Source organism: Paramisgurnus dabryanus, chromosome 16 (genome assembly GCF_030506205.2).
Source record: "Paramisgurnus dabryanus chromosome 16, PD_genome_1.1, whole genome shotgun sequence".
NCBI classification, from domain to species: domain Eukaryota; kingdom Metazoa; phylum Chordata; class Actinopteri; order Cypriniformes; family Cobitidae; genus Paramisgurnus; species Paramisgurnus dabryanus.
The window spans coordinates 16,548,411-16,570,928 of NC_133352.1; the positions used below are offsets into that span (position 1 = coordinate 16,548,411).

A 22,518-nucleotide genomic window follows, 5' to 3' on the forward strand; every position below is an offset into this window, starting at 1 on the left:
ATGTAGCTTTAATTAAATTGATTGCAACCACGTACATTAAAAAATTGAGTAAATTGAATGAATCATTTTTTAAGTGTAAGTTGTGACTGTTGAGTTAGCGCTACATGCTAATTAATACTATATACTAGCGTTTTTTTTATTATTATTATTTATTTTGTATTTATTTTCTTTGTGTTACCTTTGTTTATGATGTTTACTTATATTTTATGCTGCTATTTGGACTTGTAAACTATTAAGATTTGTATCTTGAATATTGTTTGGTTTTTTGTATGGTTCTTTGAGCAAAAAACAAAAACAAAACTATTAGACAATTTCATTCAAAAGACAAATCCTAGGGTTGTAATTAAATGGACATGACAAAATGTTTCTGGATAATTTTTGCACTTAATAAAGTTACAGAACAATTTATCAGATTATTTCTATGCATTCTTTGGCACCTTTAAAGGGTCTGCAAACTTTTTTGATGTATGATAAAAGTGGCTTTGGATCATGGGCGTCAGAACCATTATATGTGGGTGGGACAAGACCAATGAATTTGGACCCAATCCCTTTTCCACTAATTTTGTGCATATGGCTGTTCACTTGTCAGAGCGCTGTCAGTCAAATCCATGCCACTTGAGAAATGCCCTAATAAATTAAACTCCGTTCCGCATTTTAGCTACAGCCTTGACTTTCACGCCGCTGCATTCTCAAATCCATTCTACTTGGCTCATTTAGAGTTGGCTCATATATTTTATACTTTTACTACTTTCGCCAAATGCACTCCGTGACACAAGGCAAACAAAGCTTTTAGGCCATTAAAATGAAAATGACAGCATCTACAGCAGTAAATGTTTTGGACCCACACACATTTTTATATAATTCAAATGCATAAGCTATTCTCAGGATCCCAAAGATCCACAAAGTGGATTTGTTTTGATGGGCACTTCTCTACCCAAGTGCGGAAACAACACAGGAAGATAGCGGTTATCTCCTAAAGGACATCTGCACAGACTGTTTACAAAAGGCTTTCTAGAGCAGAGAGGTTAATCTAATCAGAGAACACAAGCAGGACAATTTCCCCTTCAATCACTTTGGTAATAAACATGGCCTCAACAGAGCTTCCTGGTTCATTGGCTGTGGTGTTTAGATTAAAAAGTTATGGTTTGATAGGCTTGTTTCTCCTTGTGTTGTTTCAGACTCATCCTGAAATTCTGTTCTTTTGTGAGAGGCCCAGACCTAATTGATATCTTAATTCAAGATATCATTGCGCTTTAGCATGCTTTATATTAGTTTACTGTACAATTGCCAGACAAAAAGCATTTGAGAGGACACTGCTTAAGATCAAATTCCCCGTTAACAAACACATTACATTCGGTACAATCCATTAAATTCTCACACCATTCTTTCCAATATAATTAATTTAGGTTACGCAACGCCTTTATTTCTCACCCTTATGTCGCTGCAGGACCTGTTACTCACTGTTCGGTTTGATGCCCTCAACTAAAACATATGCCCGCGAGAGGCTTTTAAATGAATGTTAGCAGTGAAACAGAATTAATGTATTCAATTAATGGCCAGGGTTCTTGTGATGGTAATTGTGAATAATGAATCCACATCAATGTCACCAGAAGAAGCTGACTTTAAATCTATATGGAGGAGGGGCTGAAAATCAATGCAAATGTCTGAGTTAAGCATTGAGAGCACAGGCACAAGTTTACTAGAGAGAGACTGTTTAGATCTGATTAATGATCAGTAAGATGTTTACTACTCTTATTTGCAAGAAAATCAATGAAGATTACTTCTGTTGCACAGAGGAAACTCGGGAAGTGCCGTGAGTAATGAACAAGCTTGTTAGAGAGATTTCCAGCATCCTCTTCATATGCCTTAAGAAGAACGGTGCAAACTGTGTTATCAGTCAACCTCGGGCGTTCTAGCGGACGCATTCTAGCAGATCATTATATTTGTCGGACGAATGGTGAAAAATGTGAAAGGCTTTTTCGTTAGATTGATTAAATTTTCCATAACAAAACAAGATGTTAGGATGTCTCTGTCATATGCTATGTCAGTGCCATTGTTGAAATGGCCGCAGGGAGGAAATATCTGTTAAATATTTAAGATTAATAAATAACTCATGCTTCAAACTTATATTCTAAACCAAAATAAAATATATTACACTTTAGTCAACTTTAGTCAAATCACAGAACTCATTCTTGCACTTAAAATGGGCATGCAGTGCTGAGAAAAGTAAAACATGGACACGGAAAATATTTGTGGATATTGCTTCCTTCGACTTTCCTTCTTGTCCCCTGTGTTCTTATGGTACAAATAGAAAATTGAAAATTGTATGATATTTCAGTGTCAAGTAAAGCATTATTTAAAAAAAAATGGCCAAAAGATGTACACCAGCTGTCACTGGGCAGTACACTTTATTAAGGTACTTATATGTACCATTAGGTACAGATGTATACATTTGGTATCAATAGGGCTTTTAACATTGTAAATAGTTAACCCTATGTTATTCCAAAGCCTGGGTTAACGGAATCCTGCATTATCTGTTTCATGTTTTACACTGGTTAAGCGATAACCCTGGGTATTCATAATGAGACGTTTCACAGTGTGGATATTACCCTGCTCCCACACAAATGTGTGTAATTATCAAGCAATCCTGAACCTTGATTAGCTGTTTAAGGTTTTTAACTGGGGTCATAACATTATAACCCTACTTCGTTTCACAATGCATGCGTTTGGCACCGCAATGTGGGGTTAACCCCACAAAAGCAGGCTGTTTCATTGCCCTGGGTTAATTTTAGGGATAAGCCTGTTTCTAAATTGTGAAACGATCTTTAACCACGGGGTTTAGAAAGAAGATAACCCAGGGTTAAGCGCAGTGTGAAAAGCCCTTATATGTTCCTTTCAGATACTAATAAGCTTACCACCACCATACCAGCACCAAAACACAACATATGCTGGTCTTGCTGGTATGACAAGCATAGGATGCTGGTGCTAGTGCTGGTTTAGCTGGTGCTGATGCTGGTTTGGTGCTGGTTTAGCTGGTGTTCACTAGCAAGACCAGCACCAAAACACAACATATGCTGGTCTTGCTGGTATGACCAGCATAGGACGCTGGTGCTAGTACTGGTTTGGAGCTGGTTTATCTTGTGCTGATGCTAGTTTGGTGCTGGTTTAGCTGGTGTTCACTAGCAAACCAGCACCAAAACACAACATATGCTGTTCATGGTATTCTGGTTTTTGCAGCAGGGTAGTAACTCCGAATTCATAGTATTTGAAAAACAGATGGCAAAAAGAACCTGGATGACCTATTTATACATACTACATCTTGGGCCTGTCCCAAATTGTGCATTTCATGATGACTTTTGGTCTCGTGGCCTTAAATTGTGCCTGCTCGCTTTGTCTACGAGTCCGTAGGGTGTCCCATCTGTAATTTTTATGCTCTGAAGTCTGCTCATCAGCGCCCTCTTTGCAACCTTGATGCGCTCTTCGCCGAAGCCCGCACTGCTGCAGGCTCCATGCATTTTATCTACCCAGAAGTCCTTGCGAAAGAGCAATCAGACAACGGATGAAGGAGTTCCCACTGATGGGCAACGACTCTTCCTATTTCCGGCGTGACGCTTGAGTTTGTCCTAAAATACGACTCTGGTGTGCCCTCATGGACTCGCTTTGAGGGTCCCTAACGCTACATTCACATTATAAGCGAATTTGTCACTGTGTGATGCTCGTCTCTTTCAAAAAAGCCGTTTCTAAATTTGGCTCTCATCAGGGCCAGAGTGGGGCCACTTTTCAGCCCGGGAGTTTCAGGCCCAAGACCAGCCCACTTTTTCCATGGTGAAATTCCAAATTAGCACTTTTTCAAAATTGGATAAATTAAGCATCAGTTCAGCTCTTAGTATTGTGTATTTTTTATTAATACCATTGTTCAACAAATAATGTAAAGGTTAAATAAAAAATTTATAATAATTCACTTATTCACTACAAAAATAATTAGTAATTAAAAGTATTAATTAGTATTAAAATAATAATAAAAAGTAATTTTACTGCATACACAGATCAAGCTTGAGTTTTGTTATCAATATTAAATTGCATAATATTTGCAAAGTCTATGACAGCCCACCGGGAATTCTCCCGGTTCTCCCGATTACCCACCCCAGGCCTGGTTGTCATAAACAAATGAGTACTGTCCACTCCAGTAACTGACAAGAGACGGATAACATGAAGTCCAATGCTTCATTTTAATTGGTGGTCGCTCTGAAACTCGCTTATAATTCGCATAAAGTTAAACATTTCTCCACTTTGTCGCGCAACTGGACACGCCCCATCCAGATGCCAAAGGTCACTGTAGCTCTTGTCTGCTAGTCTGAATGCATCTTAAGGTCTGCATTACATGATGTCATCAAAGTGTAGACTCTGAGAAAGTCCGGATCGTGCCATTTGGGACAGGGCCAATTGTGTTCATTCAATGGACACTTCACTATCCTGTGAGTCACCGGGAGATGAGTCACCCAAAGAAGAAGGAGAGGCATTTTGGGAAGGAGGCGCTGCATAAACAGTCGCTCAAGATAAAGAGAAAATGACATTGTTTTCATTGCTCTATTCGCCAAGTGTATTTTTACCATCCTCAAAATGACTAGAGTTTACAGATCAAAGGCTTTGATCTTCAAAGGGAATAGGGCATAGGGATGATTACTTCCAATTGGAATTTGCCCATTGTCATATTAAAAAATGTCGGAAAGCGGTAACACGCCTCTATTCAAATGTAAATACATAAGGAAACCAGCTGTTCCTTGTGTTAAAAACCAAGTCAACGGCCCATTTGTTATGACGACGTATATCACATGGCATATGTAGTGTGTACACATTTCATTCATACTATATAGAAAGTACTGTTTTAACTGTTGATAAGTAGGTACTTCATCTAATTCAGTACGCACGATACATTATGTTAAATTTGCAGGAACACTTTTTAGAAGTCATCCAAAACCAGGAGTTTCTATTGCTACCAACAACAGAAATTGTCAAGCTGTTGGCCAGCGATGACATCAATGTTCCAGATGAAGAAACTATTTTCCAAGCGTTGATGATGTGGGTTCGCTATGACATACAGCACAGGCAGCAGGATCTGGGAGTGTTGCTGGCGTACATCCGACTCCCTCTTTTACCACCTCAGGTTTGCCAATGACGTTCATATCAGACATCCATTCAATTGGTTCCTGGTATTATAGCATTTAATATGATCACTTCAAAACATCCATTTATTAAATGTCTATAACATAAACACTAAAAATGTATGTTATTTACTCAAAATGTGCCCTGTTAGGGTTAAATGCAGTTTTTGTTTTGTTTCAGCTTCTTGCTGATCTGGAAAACAATAAGATGTTTTCGGAGGACCTCGAATGCCAAAAGCTCCTGATGGAAGCAATGAAGTACCATCTTTTACCCGAGCGCCGTCCTATGTTGCAAAGCCCAAGAACCAAACCACGCAAATCCACCGTTGGATCTCTCTATGCCGTTGGAGGGATGGATGCCTCAAAAGGTGGACAATATTTAGATTTTTTTTCTGTTGCTTCTCTCAAAATCTCTAATTTCCACAAGTGTCAGTTTCATACAGTTTCTCACAGAACAAAATGTGTTCACCAGAATGCAAGTCATTATCATATTTGATTTTACCCCAGAGAGACAGTTTGTCAGCTATTACCCTAGCAGCATGCAACAGACTGCTCAGCTAACAATAAACAGAGCTTCTGTCTGCCTTCAGGATCCACAACGATAGAGAAATACGACCTCCGCACAAACAGATGGATCCAGGTTGGCATCATGAATGGTCGAAGGCTTCAGTTTGGGGTGGCGGTGATTGATAACAAACTCTATGTGGTAGGAGGAAGGGATGGCCTTAAGACTTCAAACATGGTCGAGTGCTACAACCCTATCACTAAAGTCTGGTCCACCATGCCTCCAATGTCAACGCACAGACATGGATTAGGTGGGTAAAATGTTTTTTCTGCAAAGATTGTCTAGTCTTTAACAAAACAAAAGATCGCTAGCAAAAAATCTTGCTGGATATTTCTTTAAATATATTTGTTTAATAAAATGCAATCCATGTAAAGCATTAAGATATACAATTTCAGGATAAATGTTCTCAAGCTGTCACTTTGTAAAGGTCCTAATACATTTGAGGTACTAATATGTACCTTTGAAGTACTAAACTGCACTATTCTGTACCAATATGTAACTAATATGAACTCTTTAGGTGCAAAGGTATACCTTTTGAAAGGGTACCGCCTCAGTGATACGAAGCTAGCGACCATTTTCTTTAAAGGGGACAGAGAATGAAAAACCATTTTTACCTTGTCTTTGTTGAATAATGGTAGTCTACCCGCAATCACGAACATACAAAAAGTGCTAAACATCTCAGTCTCATAGAAATTCCTCTTTTAGAAATGTCAGCCAGAAAACGGCCCAATCTGAAAAACTGATGCTTATGACATCACGGCATCTCACTGCCCCTCCACTTTAAAATAATTGGCTATATTTTTTGAGTGGCAGCATAGTCAGCCAATCAGTAATGAGATTGCAAGTTAAGCCAGTAGGTGGAGCCAAATGGGTGCAAAACCACTTGTTTAAAATCCCCCACCCTAATAGAGCTATCTGAGAGAGGTTTTTAGGAAGCTTCTAAGGCATTACAGACCCAAACAAAACATTTTTGTCTACATGTCACATCACAGAACAAGGATAAATACCCCGTTCAGTCATTCTTGAAGGACATCCCCTTTAAAGTTGTAGTGTAGAATTCACACTAACCTCAGCTGACAGATGATGAGAAATTGCATTTCGTGTTATTAAAATAAGTAACAATTTATTACTGCATGTATTTCAGTAAGTAGATGCAGAATAGTTTGCCTTAACATCACTGCCTGAAGAAATAACTATGTGTTATATAGCATTAAGTCCCAAGTAACCGTGCCCTCACATTAAACCTCCAGTGTGTAAATCAACAAAAGCAATCTTGGCCAGCCATAAAAGAAGTTGTATAAAATATATGGCAGGTAATTTAAACTCCCAAAAGTGAGAATGCACTGTACAATAACCCCATAAAACTGACACTCAAAGTTGCTCATTGAGGTCTGTAAAGTCAATGCAATATCAGAATCAAAATGCCGGTCAAGAGACGATTTATATGTCAAGAGCCTTTTTGCGAAGGGCGCAAAGAGATGCGCCATGAATTCTTAATGCTTTCCACAGTGTTTCAAGGCCACTGTGCCGCGGGTCTGACCAGACGAAAAATTTCTGAGAAAAACCCCTTTGATGTTAATCAAAATTAATTCCATGTTATACCATTTAAATTTTGACATTTCACTGCCACATTAGGATGCAGATAGATAATTAGCTATAGGATTGTGCCTTTTCTTGGTTTGTATCTCTTAAACCCAGGGTCTTTTATTTATTTATTTTGTCTGTTGTCTGAGAAGGAATTGCCGTGCTGGAGGGGCCAATGTATGCAGTGGGAGGTCATGACGGATGGAGCTATTTAAACACTGTGGAAAGGTGGGACCCGCAGGCGAGGCAGTGGAATTATGTGGCCAGTATGGCCACTCCGCGCAGCACTGTTGGTGTCACTGCTCTCAACGGAAAGTAAGGCTTTTCATTTTGTTGGGCTACTATTGCTCCAGATACATTTATTTTTATCATCTGAAGCTGAATAAATAAGCTTTCCATTGATGTATGGTTTGTTAGGATATGATATTATTTGGGGTACAACTACTTGAAAATCTGGAATTTGAGGGTGCAAAAAATAATAATGTTGAGAAAATTGCCTTTAAAGTTGTCCAGATTAAGTCCTTAGCAACACATATTACTAGTGATAAATACATGTTTGATACATTAACTGTAGGAAATTTACTTAATATCTTTATGGAACATAATCTTTACTTCCTAATGATTTTTGGCCAAAAAATGATAATTTTGACTCATAAAATCTAATGTTGGCTACTTATGACTGGGTTTGTGGTCCAGGGTCATATTGTCGAAACTCAAGTATGTCCAAAACGGTTACTTTTCAGGAAGTGAAAAAACATCATATTTCAAAAGCAGATGAATGTAGCTTTGTCATACTTGGTACGGCATCTTTACATGTAACCATATTCTTGCCAGTGTAATGATATATTCCACATTTGACCAAAATTGAGTTTTAATGGACATACGTGCATATTTTACAGTAACGGTTGTCGATACGCGCTCTTCCGATCATTAACTCTTTCACTGCCAGCGTTTTTAAAAAAAGTTGCCAGCCAGCGCCAGCGTTTTTCATGATTTTCAACAAAGTTTAATGCCTTCCAGAAAATGTTCTTCTTTAAATAAATAAACATACAATATACCAAATGAAAGAACAGACCCTCTGCTTTCAAACAAAAAAAAAAACCGTTTCATCCTACCTTTAGTGGTTCTTTTGCAATCAGCTTTTGAATATGGGTAGGTTTTTGCAAAAACACCATATTTTGAGCATAAAGCAGAGATAATTCCATATTTATGACTGACTTTTCATAGAGATCCCATTCAGAGCGATCTTTAAAACAGACACGGACATGCAGCAGCTTGCCATAGGACAATACTTCCGGTTTTAAAAAGTTGCGGAAGGGCGCCACCTGGTGGATAATAGTGGTATTGCGGAAAGACGGGAAATCTCGTCATTGGCGGGGAAGCGTTTTCTCTTAATTGACGAGATATCTCCTCAATGGCGGGGAAAGAGTTAATTAGAATGGCCAAGTCGCATTTCATATTGACAGATGAATAAGCTTAGTTTATTAAATAGCCTACGTCTTAGTTTATTAAATATGCTTAGTTTATTTAATATTAATTATAAATTTATTAAATGTCTCTTGCAAACTATGAAGGGACAATGAATCAATACACTGACATGGAAATGCTAGACAGATACTTTGTTTGCACAGTCCTACCGTAATTTTGTCACTCCTAGACATATGTCTGGCGTCAGGGGGGAAACGTTTACCTCGATGAAGGAAAGTCATTGTCTCACCAGGCTATGTTTATTCGGCTATCCAGTGCTGAGCTTCGATGAAACTTCACGAGACCGGCGAGATGCTTCCACAGGACGGGAGATACACGGCGTGATTGACAGCTTTGACACCAAATGGATATACGTGAAAATCAGATGACATGATTTCACAACTTTTCATTGGCCATTTAGATATGTGAAGCATACTGTATACAGAAATGAACCTGTACATTCAATCCGTCGAAAAATCTCAAAATCGGCAAAATGGACATACGTGGTTTTCATCGGACAGCGACGATATATATGTGATATTATAATGCAGTATGCAATGTTTATAAAGCACAAAGCACATATATGACATCTTTAGGGGCGATACACATTTCGTGTCTTTTGCGCGCTCAAGTTTGTTATTTCAAATATAGGTTTTTTCCAGGTGCCTCTGTACTGCATCGAGTTAAAAACATTCCAACTTTTCAGAATGCCGCAAGCGCACCGCAGGTCATGTGACAAGAACCAACCGAAGGTCGCGTTTTCCGCACGGTTTTAGACGCAAAATGTAAACGGCCCCTAACAAAGCTTGACTGTTTGCATGTGAAACACCCAGCTATTCCCTACTGGAAAATCTGAAAAAGTGTCCAAAACACAGCTAGACCAGCTTGCTATACCAGCAAAACCAGCTAAAACAAAGCTGGGAGACCAGCTAAATCCAGCTCACCAGCTTATGCTGGTTTTAGCTGATCTCCCAGCTTGGTTTAAGCTGGTTTTACTGGTATAGCAAGCTGGTCTAGCTGTGTTTTGGTCACTTTTTAAGCTGGTCTAGCTGGACTTTGCTGGTCAGGCTGCTAAAAACCAGCTAAAACCAGCTTCCATCTTATGCTGGTTTTTGCTGGATTTTTCAGTAGGGTTGTTATTATTTGTATGGATGTTGCATGGCAACAAACAGTTACACAGTTTTTATTACATTGTAATTATACTGTTGAGTGCTGAGTAATATGAATTATCACCATGCATCACCATGCACTTAATATAGGGTTAGTGTTACAGTCCTAAAAATAAATGGGCTACAAAAGGTTTTCTGCAGCGATGCCATAGGAGAACCACTTTTGGTTCCACAAAAGACCTTTTAGTCAAAGGTTCTTAGATAAATGATTTATTTCTTATCTTTTGATAATCTGAAGAATCAACAGAAAGTTTCTGCAGATGTTAAAGGTTCTTAATGGAACTACACAACCTGATGTTTTAGGGACATTTATTTTAAGAGTGTTGTTTTAGGATTAAGATTTTAAGGTTAGTTCCATGTTATTACTATAGTAGGTTTACATAAAGTGTAACAAGGATAATGTAATATAAAGTGTTACCCAACATGCCTTTATAAAGCTGTTGGTAAAATGAATATTTAAAAACAAAGTAGTAAGGCTGTGCCATGTAAATATAGTTAAATAATCACAATTTAATACTGCCTCTCACACCCCTTCAGCTTAAAACTTTGCGTATACTTTTTGAAATTCCTAATTTCTGACAACTAAAAGGTATTTCCAGTCATGAAAAGGTCTGAAATACTATAGGTACTGTATCGAAAACACAGTATAACACAGTAGCTGTGTCTCATTTCAGAAGACTACATCCTTCACGTCCTTCAGAGTTTGCATCCTCTGAAGGATGCGGTATATGGAGGGTCCTCAATCTAGAATTATACGAAACATCTTTCGTAGAACATACGCACAGAAAAGGAAACAGGAAGTTGCACCTTGCTGTGCTAAAAACTTTTACAGCTCTGTTGCGTGTCACACCAGTTAAGAAAAAGGAAACAGGTTTCTAAATTTGGAGTAATTTGAAAATGAAAGGTGTTTATAGCTTACCGGTATGTTTTTTATATGTGCAGTGTTTGAGAAGCTGTGGCGTACATACAACACATAGAGGTTAGAGAAAGATTGTTGTTTATTATTTTTTAATGAAAAACTTGCATTAGGATATTTCATTAATAGGCTAAACCGTTTTAATAGTTTTATATTAGGCCTACTTGATATATGATTCATTTATGAGTGTAAGGTAATACAAAATGTACCTTATGGACTAAGGTTAAACTATTTAAAAACTTAAAACTACTTTTACATTTAAACACCACATCGCTTTTACACCTTTGGTGTGTAGAATGATGTTAAGACGTGACGCTGTTCGTGGCGACGCAAGAAATTGTATCTCATGCATCCTCTGAATTCCTGTGAAGAAAGGTCTCACTCAAAGTTTGCATTCGGATTGTCCTCCTTGCTTTTCTAAAGTAGCCTTATGATGCATGCAGTCTTCGAATGCGACCTCTGGAGGACGCAGCCTACTGTAACGAGACACAGCTAGTGTACTGTACTGCCTGACTGGAGTTAATAAGCTCTGAGACCAAAGACTCTCTGGTGTCGTTTACATTAGGTTTACTTGCGTGACAGGTGAGCTTGTAAAAATTCTGTCCATGATAAAGAGGTTAGTTTTGAATCAAACAGGACATTGACTGATGACTCATGTGGTTCTTCTGTAACCAGGTCAAAGACAAACCTGGGCTAGATCTAGAGCCCAATGCCCTACTTTTCAAAGTGATTAATTGATCAGTCTTGTAAAAGGACATATCATAGATATATATAGAGTCAAAATGAAAAATTTCGATACACGTTTCTTTTTGTGCACAATTCATCAAGACATGTTATTTGAAAGCAAGGCCGTAACCATGTCTTGAACATTGGGGGAACCGAAATATTTATACTGTTTCAATATATTCATTAAAGTCCAAGTAAAGTCAGATATTAAATGTGTTCTAAATTTTTCACAATGCAGAAAAATGTGCTATTAACCGCCCAACCAAACAGCAAGTAAAAAAAAAATAAGTTATCAAATCTTGGAAAACTTGGGTGGCGATGGGGGCATGTCTGCTGTCACGCTGAAACCACGCCCACTCCCATGAAATCTGCAATCTCTCTCAACTTTCAATTACTGCTACAATTTAAATGGATGCTTGCGATTGTGTTAGGGGTGGGGCCATGCATGGAGGTTCAAGTGTGTCACAGAGCCACCGTTTTAGCCCAAAAAAGAGAATTAAAGAAATGAAAAACATGGTTAAAGAGCACTAAATATCCCATTCATATTTTTACATTTCTTTTAGTGTGCAAGTGTTTATAAGTACATTTTAAAGCTCACGTAACACACACTGTTTCTACATTTCTGATGTTAATCTGGTGTATAGAGCAGTATTACATCCTTTACAGTATATCTCCGAAGAGTCTTTAGTTTAATCAGATTTATAAAAGAAAGATTAGCTTTACCGAATCTTTCTGATAATGTACAATAAAATGAGTCATGCAACAGTATAAAACACTGTTTAACTTATGATTCACTACATGTTTGTGTCATTTATATAATATGCACACGACTATTTCCAACATAAGACAGAAATCTTACTTACCATGCAACTCATGACACGGTTGGGAAAATCCAGCGCATCAAACACACGCAAAATTCCGCTATTACCCCGGATAATAAACTATATCCATTGTTTTCATCAGGCTGGATTTCTTCTCCTTACATCCAAAAACACACTATTTCTTTTGCGCCATTGTTGAGTTTTGAAATTAACCAAAGCTGTGTCGCATGATAAGATGTTTGCAAGTTCTAGCATCTCCCGCTGATTGATGGGTGGGCGGGGTTTTCCGGGGGAAGTGCCCATATAAAGAAGTGATACGTATAGAAAACCCCTGAAACGTCAGCTGGACCTGTAATCGAAAAAAACTTTTTGAAACTTGTACCAACCCTGGCGAAGTGCATTCGGCACAGAAATACTCAGCCCAACTGCTTTTTTGACACTTTGCCTACGTTTAGCATGAGGAAACAACTCTTTAACTGTGTTAATAAGTCAGAATGCTTGAAATACCATTGAACCACCCCTTTAACAATATGTAAAAAGTACAAACCCCGAACTAAACGATGATGCAAGTTTGTTCCAATGTAAATCTCTTTTCTTGAACTACAACAAACACACGGATTGTAGGCAACAGTTTACTTCCTGGGATTGCTGATGCAGACACGACCAACATTATCATAGTTCCTCCTGCTTTGGACGCAGCCTGTAAGTTAACTCCTGCTAGCATTGCATTGTGATCGAATCTTTCAAACATAGTAAGGAGCCTCACTTTTCCGGCTGATGTCAGAGGTATTTAGGCCAATCACAACTTACAGATTAGCTGGCCAATCAGGGTTAAATTGCTTTTTAAGTCAATGGGTTTTTGTACATGAATCCGTGCATTTCAGGAAGACAGGGAAATCTGGAGCTAAAAATGTGCAGTATGTGGAAAATGATGTGTTTTTTAACCATAAACCACACAAACACACTGTATTATAGCAAATACACGAAATAACATTGTTTTAAGCAATGAAATAGGTGCCCTTTAAAAGTCCACTGTGTATTTTTAGCGGCATCTAGTGGTGAGAAGATTGCAACCAACGGCTCCATAGCTCACCCCTCCCTTTTGAAATCATTTTCAAGCCGAGTTAACCGCCACAGGACAAACACTTTGTTGTCTGAGACAATGTAGTGACATAACTTGTACATTTAGGGCTACTGTAGAAACATGCGGTGATTTCCATGTAAGGAGACTCACAGTGTATGTAGATAAAAATGGGTAATTAAGGTAATGAAAACAATACAGTTAATTGTGTCTTTATTCACCACTGATAATATAATTGTGTATATTATATTGCATTTCGGTCAAGAGATCCCCCTAAAAGTCCTAAAAACACCTTTAACCTGATAAGGAACACTGTGCCGTACACGGCACACCCCCTCCCTTGCACGTGAGGCTGCATTACGTCATTGTAACTTTGAAGCATTAAATCTTCAAAATATGCGGTCATGCGGCACATCGTTGTAAAGCTTAGACTTTCGGGATTCCATTAAGCGCACACAGAAAGCATAATATGATTTTTAGCAGTCATAAAACTGTAATCTAGTTGTTAGTTACCTGAACCGGGCGGCGCCGATTTAGGATATTTACTTACCTTCAAAATCTTTCCTTTATCCGCTTCGGTGAAATTGTCCAAAACAAATTGTTCATAAATCCCCAAAAGTCCAAGGAAATGGAATATCCAAGCCTTTTAATCCAAAACGATTTGTTCATCTCACAATCTTGAAGTTTCTGACCGAATTACGATATAAATAGTGTATACAATAAGTTCACTAACAGACATTCGTTCGAATCTCACTTTTCATTCATGATTTATAATGAATATATTCGGATGTCATGTTTATTGTGCAACGTCTGAGGAACAAATGCGCCCCCTTGTGGATTTTCAGCCGTTCCATAAGAGGCTACAGAAATAGATTTAGCATAAAAAAATATTATATTCTATTAGAAAGATATTTCAGTTTAGAATGGAATTGTTTACAATTAAATTCACTAAACTAAAAGGCTACCAGGAAAGCCAGGTAACCAATAAATTCATTCACAACATGCAGATTCATTTTAAATCTTATGCCTGTTATGGTGAAAACAACTTGACAATAACGCATTACATTGCACAAATCCCATAAATGTTTACAATACTGAATATTTAGGTCGGGTGTTAAACACCCCTATCGTAAAACAGTTGTCAGCTATTAAAGTTTAGCTACTTGGCTTACATCTTACCTTGCACTCTTTGACCATTAAACTGAAGGTGTCGCTTGGCTTTTATTAACCCTGGAGTACCCAAGAAGATTTTGTGTAGCAGCAGTAGACAGCGGCCAAATTTGACCCTGTGGGTTCTCAAAGGTAAAAAGCGAAGCCTGCCTTATTTTATTTGATTTGCCAGTAACTCCCAAGTTCTTTTATTTGATTGGTTAACTCCATCATTTTTGACACTGATGTGTGTTATTATAGACCCCAAGCTGCTGATTAATATTTAGGTAATAGTTATTTAAGTATTATTTGAAGCTACTGTTAATGGGTATACAGTAGGTCATATTAACTTAAATGGGAAACTGTCAAATCCCGATGGATAAAACTGAAACCTATCACATTACAGAAGAAAATAGAATTGCAAATTCTCTTTCACGTTGACTGTAAATAAAATCCTACAGGTTGTTTGCGGTGGGCGGTCGTGACGGAAGCTCCTGTTTGAGATCGATGGAATCTTTTGATCCCCACACCAATAAATGGAGTATGTGTGCACCCATGACAAAGAGAAGAGGAGGAGTGGGTGTGGCCACTTACAACAGTTTCTTGTATGCAGTGGGAGGTCATGATGCACCAGCTTCAAACCATTGCTCACGTCTCTCTGACTGTGTGGAGAGGTGAGTTACCACCGCACACCATTTTGGGAAGAAACAAACACAACACCTTATTATGTGTGCGATCATAACAACAACAGGCCACAAAAACACACTGTAAGGGCGGATAGAAGGTGCATGCCAAGTGCTGTAATGCGTACATTGTTTTTTGCTAATCTGGACACACCTTATATTGTGAAACCATTGTTGAGTTGTTATTAAGGAATTTACTGTAGCTGAAAGCTGGTGTAAGATGCCTCCTACTGGTGATGACTGGAACTACAGCAAACGTCAGATTAAATCATGAGTGAACCAACAAATTTGCCTCTGAATATAATTTAATAAATACTAGGAAAGTAACTAGTTGAGTTGTAAAATGTTAGCACATATAGCAAAATTAAACTGATAATATCCCAAGCTGTCACCGGGGCAGTGCCCCTTATAAAGGTCCTAATTTGAACACTTTAGCTGCAAAGGTCTATTTTTTGAAAGGTAAACACCTCATTGACCACTGGACAATCAGGGATTTGGATACTTTAATGACCTTTCAAAACTTGGCATTTCCTTGTAAATAATAATTAAATAATTTATTTGCAAATGTAATTAATTTGATTATCTAATGCAATTAAATGCATTCATTTAAGAGAGATGTACTGTAAGTGGCCACATAAATAACGAACAAAATAAAAAATTAACAAAAAACTGATTTATGTTTAAGACACATCCTAAAAAAAATCCATCAACAATAGCAACAGAATCACGATAAAAAAATTAACAAATTAATTACTCAATAATTAATACTTTGCAATAGTCTCGCTTTTTAAGGCTTTCATAGCCCAAGAGCCCTATTAAGTAGCATTATGTTTGCATAATGTGTCTTTCTGTTGATTTAAGTAGGTTTGTGTTGAATTGAAATGCATCCCCTGTGCTCTATTTAAAGGTACGACCCAAAAACAGACACGTGGACCACAGTGTCTTCCCTGAGCGTCCCTCGGGATGCAGTGGGAGTGTGTCTGCTGGGTGACAGATTATATGCGGTCGGAGGATACGACGGCCAGACCTACTTAAACACTGTTGAGTCCTATGATGCACAGAATAATGAATGGACTGAGGTGAGTGCATTATGTTCAGATCAGGCTGTCTTTGTTCACACACTGAACACAATCTTTGTCCAGACTGTAATTTTACAGGTGAGGAAATCTGATCGGTTTGTTCAGAGAGTGTAGTTAATATCCAGTGTATCGGTTGCTATAGTAACAACGTAAGTGTGTGCTGCTGTGCACAATAAATGAGAGAGACTGCTTATGTCTATCATGAACAGAGAAAAACATCAGGATTTCAACATATTTCACACATAATCTAGACTGAAATTAGATACACCAATTTAGGAATGTTATTTAAGAATTAAAGGGATAATTCACCCAAAAATACAAATACAAAAAGTAATCATTTACTCAGGGCCCATTGACTTCCAGAGTATTATTTTTTCCACTATGGAAGTCAATGGGGCCTCTGATGATTTTGTTTTTTTCAAAATATCTTCCTTCGTTTTCATCATTCCGAAAAATGTTTGAGCGAGTAAACGATGACATAATTTCCTTTTTGGGTTAACTATCCCTTTAAGTATGTTATATTTTTTCTTTGAAATGCTTGGATGATATACGAGTGTGGCAGGAAGCACAAGCATTTCCCTCCATTCATCTCTGTTCCAATGTTTCACAATGGCAAAGGTTAACAACTCTTTCCTCAGCCAGTCCGGGTTACACACACTTTTAAAGTCTATACTGGCTCTTTTATAACTTGCAGTGATGCAGTCTATCTGTTTACAGCCTTGTAAACAGGTGCTACATACTGAATGTGACTGGGAGCGGTACAGAGGATTGAATTTGCTATGGTAGGACACTGATCATTACCTTCTATATCTCTTGTTATTCCAGGAGGTCCCACTTAACATTGGGCGGGCTGGGGCGTGCGTGGTGGTCGTGAAACTGCCTTGAAGGCTCCCATTCCCCGAACTGAACGCCTCTTCAAGCACTCACGGCAGTGCTAAATATGACCTATGATTTTGACAATTGAATGCAATAGCATATTGTAATACACAGCTTACAACACTGGATTTATTGAAATAGAGTCATTTGCTTAGATATTTTAGCATTATTTCAGACTGGAAAAGAGAAGAGTTAACTGTAGTGAAATTATATGAGAAAATTTCACATTTTGTATTGAGAGAAGCAGCTTTTTAAAATTTATCTATACAGACTTTTTTGAGTTTTAATATTTGCATCTTGTTAACCTCATCATACATTTTGACATATCTTTTAACTGTATGAATATCAACTGTATTTTAAAACAGCAGCATACTTGTTTACTTGTGACATTTTGTGAAAAAAATGTATTTTGATCTTAGATAAACGATTTTAAAAGACACTGTGAATATGTCGTGAGCTTGCAACAAAACACTGGAAACCAGTTCACCCAAAATGTTTGTGGACACTGTCATGCACAATTCCCTGAATACACATTTTGTTTGAGACTAGGTTTAGCACGAATCTACTTTTGTAAGTTGTCTTTGAGGTAGAAAAAAACGAAAAAGCCAAAGCAATTAGCACGTGTTGGTAAGTAAAGACTTATAATTGTAATACGGTTTACAGTAGAACATTTACTATTATATCATATTGATATTTCACCATTATGTAAAGATTTTGTAATTTTTATTGTATATAACTCCTGCTCCAATATAATTTAAGGTCATATCTTTTGGGCATGCTTCCTTAATATGTTTGAATGCCATATTCAGTATTTTCATCATGATGTCAAAGTCAGCCCCTTTAAATGTTATAATTCTTGCTTTTGTGATGCACTGACATTCATGCTCAATTCTGACAACGCAATAACCAAAAAATGGTTTATTGAAGAGTCTTATCACCTGACTTACTGGAATGTAACACTAATCAAGTATATGTTTACTAGAGTGACACATTTGTAACACAGAAATGCGTTCACTGAAACATTTTTCATTGTTTTATATGGCATGCAGAAGGCAACAAAGAAATAAAAAGATTTTTTTCTCATTACGTGTTTTTCGTTTTTTTACTATGTAGGCATTGCATGTTCTGTTTATGGATTTTAAGATTCTTAATTTAGGTAAATATGAAACGGTGCTCTTTACTGGGCTCTAGTGGTTGCTATTTGTATAGCAGGTCTTAATAAACAGACCTTAACCCCTTCAGACCTGATTTTTCAGGTGTTTAACTACACTATCACACTTTCCGTTTGGTACCTTTACAGGAAAACAAAACAGAAAACGATTTTGGGTAGATTACTGTACCTTAAGGACCTAGAAAAAAGTCAAAATATGTACCCTAGTTGTCAGTGGGGCAGCCGCAGCACCCTTTTAAATGGTAATTGTATGGACCATTAGGTACAGATATGTAAACATTTAGTACCAATATGCACCTTTAAGATACTAATATGTATTTTTGAGGTACTAATACTGTAAGCTCTCTTTGGGCTCAGTATGTATCTCTGAGGTACTGAAATTAAATCCTTAGGTGCAAAGCTGTACTTTTTGAAAGGTTACAGCCCAGTGACAGAAAAGGTACCTTTATTTCTGACAGTGAACTGTGCCTTGTTTGATTGGTTGATCAGCATTTGTATTGGTTTGAACCACAGAATATGTGATGTCCATTCCAGTGGACACAGGATCTGAAGGGGTTAAAGTGATAGTTTAAGCAAAAATGAAAATACTGTCTTTATTAACTTACCTTCGAGTTGTTACAGACCTGTATACATTTCTTTGTTCTGCTGAACAAAGGTTTGTTAAAAAAAAAAAAAACTCTGAGCACCATTGACTTCCATAGTATTTGTTTTTCCTACAATGGCAGTCAATGCTTAATTACAAATATATTTCTTTGTGTTTAGAAGAACAAAGACATTTATACAGATTTGTAAAAACCTAAGGGTGAGTAAATAATTGCGTAATTTTGGGCTGAACTATCCCTTTAAGAGGAAGTTTGTGGCTGTAATAGCTTGTGTTTTTGCATTGACTGACGACTATTAAAATTATCTTCATCTTTCATTACTTATAAGCAAACATTCAGACTCATATTATGATAGCAACATGAGCTCACATTAAACTTTATGGATTTTTTTCATTCACAGGGTACATCTGATCTCTTTTAAGAAAACACCCGACTTTGATTAGTTTACAGAGAAGTCTGATTTACTTTTTCAAAAATTACCAAATACAGTACTGTATTATTACAGCACAATACTAAACATTATAGATTAGTTTAAAAAGTAAGAGCAGTGCAATATTCAATCTATTGTCTGACTAAACAGACTATTCTAAATTAAAATCATTGAAAAATTAAAAGCAGCATTACTTCAATTAGTAGATCCAGAGACTTTAGTTCACCTAGCAGGCTCAAGTCTACAAAAAGTGTAACCTTTAAAAAAATGCCTTTTGATACTTTAAAATGTCACGAGATGAAAGATATGTGAAAGGACAGAGTTGATGTCCAAAGCAAGTTAGATTGTTTTTGATAAATCTGATAGATTGCAATTATATTCTGTGTTCAGAGCATGAGAAAAAACAAAACAAAGACTGAACATTTCAAAGGGAATAAAAATTGATTATAATGCAACACAATTGATGCAGCACATCAGAAGGGGAGTGGAGAGCCTGTACAAAAGGGCAAGAGGAGTGCAGGTGTTGTTTTAGTCCCTCCAGATGTTGAAAATGGCAATATCTGAAAAGACATCTGAAATTACCTGACCTACGGGCCTTCAAGGAAAGCTGTGTCTACGTCCAACCTACAACTAAGAAATCAATATACCTTAAAGTGAGGATTTATATAACACACACATACACACACACGCACACAAAATATTTAACATTAAAGCTATTTTATTAAAGACTTCTTCTTGATGATTTTCTATAGTTTATTAAAATTTACAAGCACAAAACGTTTTATCATTTTACTAAAATACAACTGATAGTAGTTACTCACAAGATGTTGTTATAAAACAACCTATGTCATTTTTCCTTTGGAATTCTATACGCATACATCCCTGTTGATATCACCCATCATATTACTTTACTAAAAATGATTGCCGAGTTCCAATAAGAATTCAACATATGCAAAACAGCCTGGACTACATCCAGATATATCTGCCCCATACCTTACAGTGAGATGGATTGAATACTAAACACGGCTTTACATTTTGATGTGCATGCATAATATGTATTTACAGCAGATGGTGCTGTTGCACTACTAGTCCTGTTACCTGTTAATAAAAATAAAAAAATGAAAGGCCTGCTCCCCATTCCTGCTATGAACAATGAATGTCAACCTGCATCAACTGGGTCAAGGACAAATAATTAGAATAATGCTGCATAATTATTGATGCAGGCTGATGAAATATAAGGAAATTATACATATACATAAATAAACGTTTCCACCCCCTGCTTCTCACCTGACAACTCATGTTACATTTTTTTTTTTGAAAGAATAAAAACACCTAGGTTTACAGCTTGACTATTTTGGATTTTTTAGGCATCCATAGTGCAGATTTGCTCAAATAAGGAATAATCATAATGAATAATGATGTCATTTTTTCCAATGATCCGTAAAGTGTGGTCAGGTTAAACATTGGTTTTGCAATGTTATTATTATTATTATTATTATTATTATTTTGTGTTTGACACATAACATCCTTGTGGCTGTGAAACATTTCAATTTCTGCGTTCCATTGGAAGTATTACAACACACAGTTTGGCATGATATAAATGTGAGTCTATAATAACCACATTTTCATATTTTTTTTGTCAGAGTATTGTAAGATTGTACTACTAGTAAAAAGAAAAAGTAAAACAATGGTCTCTAGATGTCACTGTGGCAGTACCCTTTTAAAAGTTCATATTGGTACCCCAGACGTACATCTCTGTACCTAAATAGAACATATAAGGACATCTTTAAAGGGTACTGCCTTAGTACCTTGGACACTTGGAACCATTTTTTAACCATTTTGTCTGCAATACATAAAAGATAAAGTGTACACATTAGAGAAAAAAAAACAGGAAAAATAATTTCCTTGTCAATAGTGCATCATTTAAAAATATCTTAATTGCTTTTTAAACATTTTCTCAGATGCAGTGCCAAAAAACAACACGCTACATTACAGGAAACCGCAGGCTTGCAACGTTCATCAGTTTTTAAGGCAGAAATGAGAAATAGTAACGTTGTCTTGGAGGCTGAAATGACGGTTCTGTCATTCACTTTAACAAGACGACAGAAGGAACGTGCAGATCAACAAGCGTTATTACAGAAGAAACGAACCCGTTCATTGTTAGTCTGTGCTGTATTTGAAATTATGCATGCCAGGCTTGTCCACTGACTGCAGATGTTATAGACCCTGTCTTCTGTCAAAATTTACATTCGCATTCTCCCTCGGAGGAAGTTGTCAGGTAGACTGTTGCCAACTCGCCCGAGAGCCGAGCTTCGACGTTTGTGGATTTTCCTCCGGAATGAATGCAATTAAACTGCTTTGTGGGTGTAAACTGTCCCTAAGCATAAACTACGACACAACGCAATCTATCATTTTAATGGGCTTCAACTTCCAGCGATGACATGCACTGAGTCACTGTAACCAACACAACAAAAACTCAACCTCCTCAAAAATGAATGCCAATTTCCAAGGCACACTGGCAACTGAACTTTTAACAGAGGTATATTAATGACAGCGCACTTGCAGGAAACTTCACATACAGTATCTATAAATCACAGCAAACCAGGGTTTTCATGCATTTATGGAAAAGCACAATCACACTTCAGCTATGAGTGAAAAAACCTTGGCTGAATGAGATCGGCTGATAGTTTAAAAACAGGGAAGATTATATACTGGCAACCAAGAGGGGCGAATTACAATCTCAATGTTGTGCACTTCTAGGATTTAATGGCATAATACTTTGAAACAAGGACTAAAAAGTGGAAATGCACCAATATAAAAAAATCCACAGATACCGATAGTCAAATATTCAGACTGATATCTGCCGATAGCAATGTCGATTCTGATAGTTTGGTGGTTATATTAAGTTGCATTAACTAAATTCCGAAGATTACATTTTTTTAAATGTTGTTCATTTATATTATGACCATTAATATTGAACATTAAATTAGTGAAGTTTCTTTAGATGTTTCATACACAGATTTCAAAATCATTGCAT

General features: G+C 37.1%; 1 protein-coding gene across 3 annotated transcripts in view; it reads left to right on the top strand.

The window, feature by feature from the left end:
• klhl4 (kelch-like family member 4) overlaps positions 1 to 18,364 on the top strand; it is a 47,207-nt gene extending 28,843 nt beyond the window's left edge. For all 3 annotated transcript variants that reach the window (XM_065271711.2, XM_065271712.2, XM_065271710.2), the window contains 7 exons: positions 4,952 to 5,164; positions 5,344 to 5,530; positions 5,753 to 5,977; positions 7,464 to 7,626; positions 15,102 to 15,314; positions 16,231 to 16,402; positions 17,228 to 18,364. In XM_065271711.2, the coding sequence (XP_065127783.2) occupies positions 4,952 to 5,164; positions 5,344 to 5,530; positions 5,753 to 5,977; positions 7,464 to 7,626; positions 15,102 to 15,314; positions 16,231 to 16,402; positions 17,228 to 17,287 (1,233 nt within the window). In that variant the 3' untranslated portion in view covers positions 17,288 to 18,364. The remainder of the gene's footprint in view (positions 1 to 4,951; positions 5,165 to 5,343; positions 5,531 to 5,752; positions 5,978 to 7,463; positions 7,627 to 15,101; positions 15,315 to 16,230; positions 16,403 to 17,227) is intronic.
• The last annotated feature ends 4,154 nt before the right edge of the window (positions 18,365 to 22,518 follow it).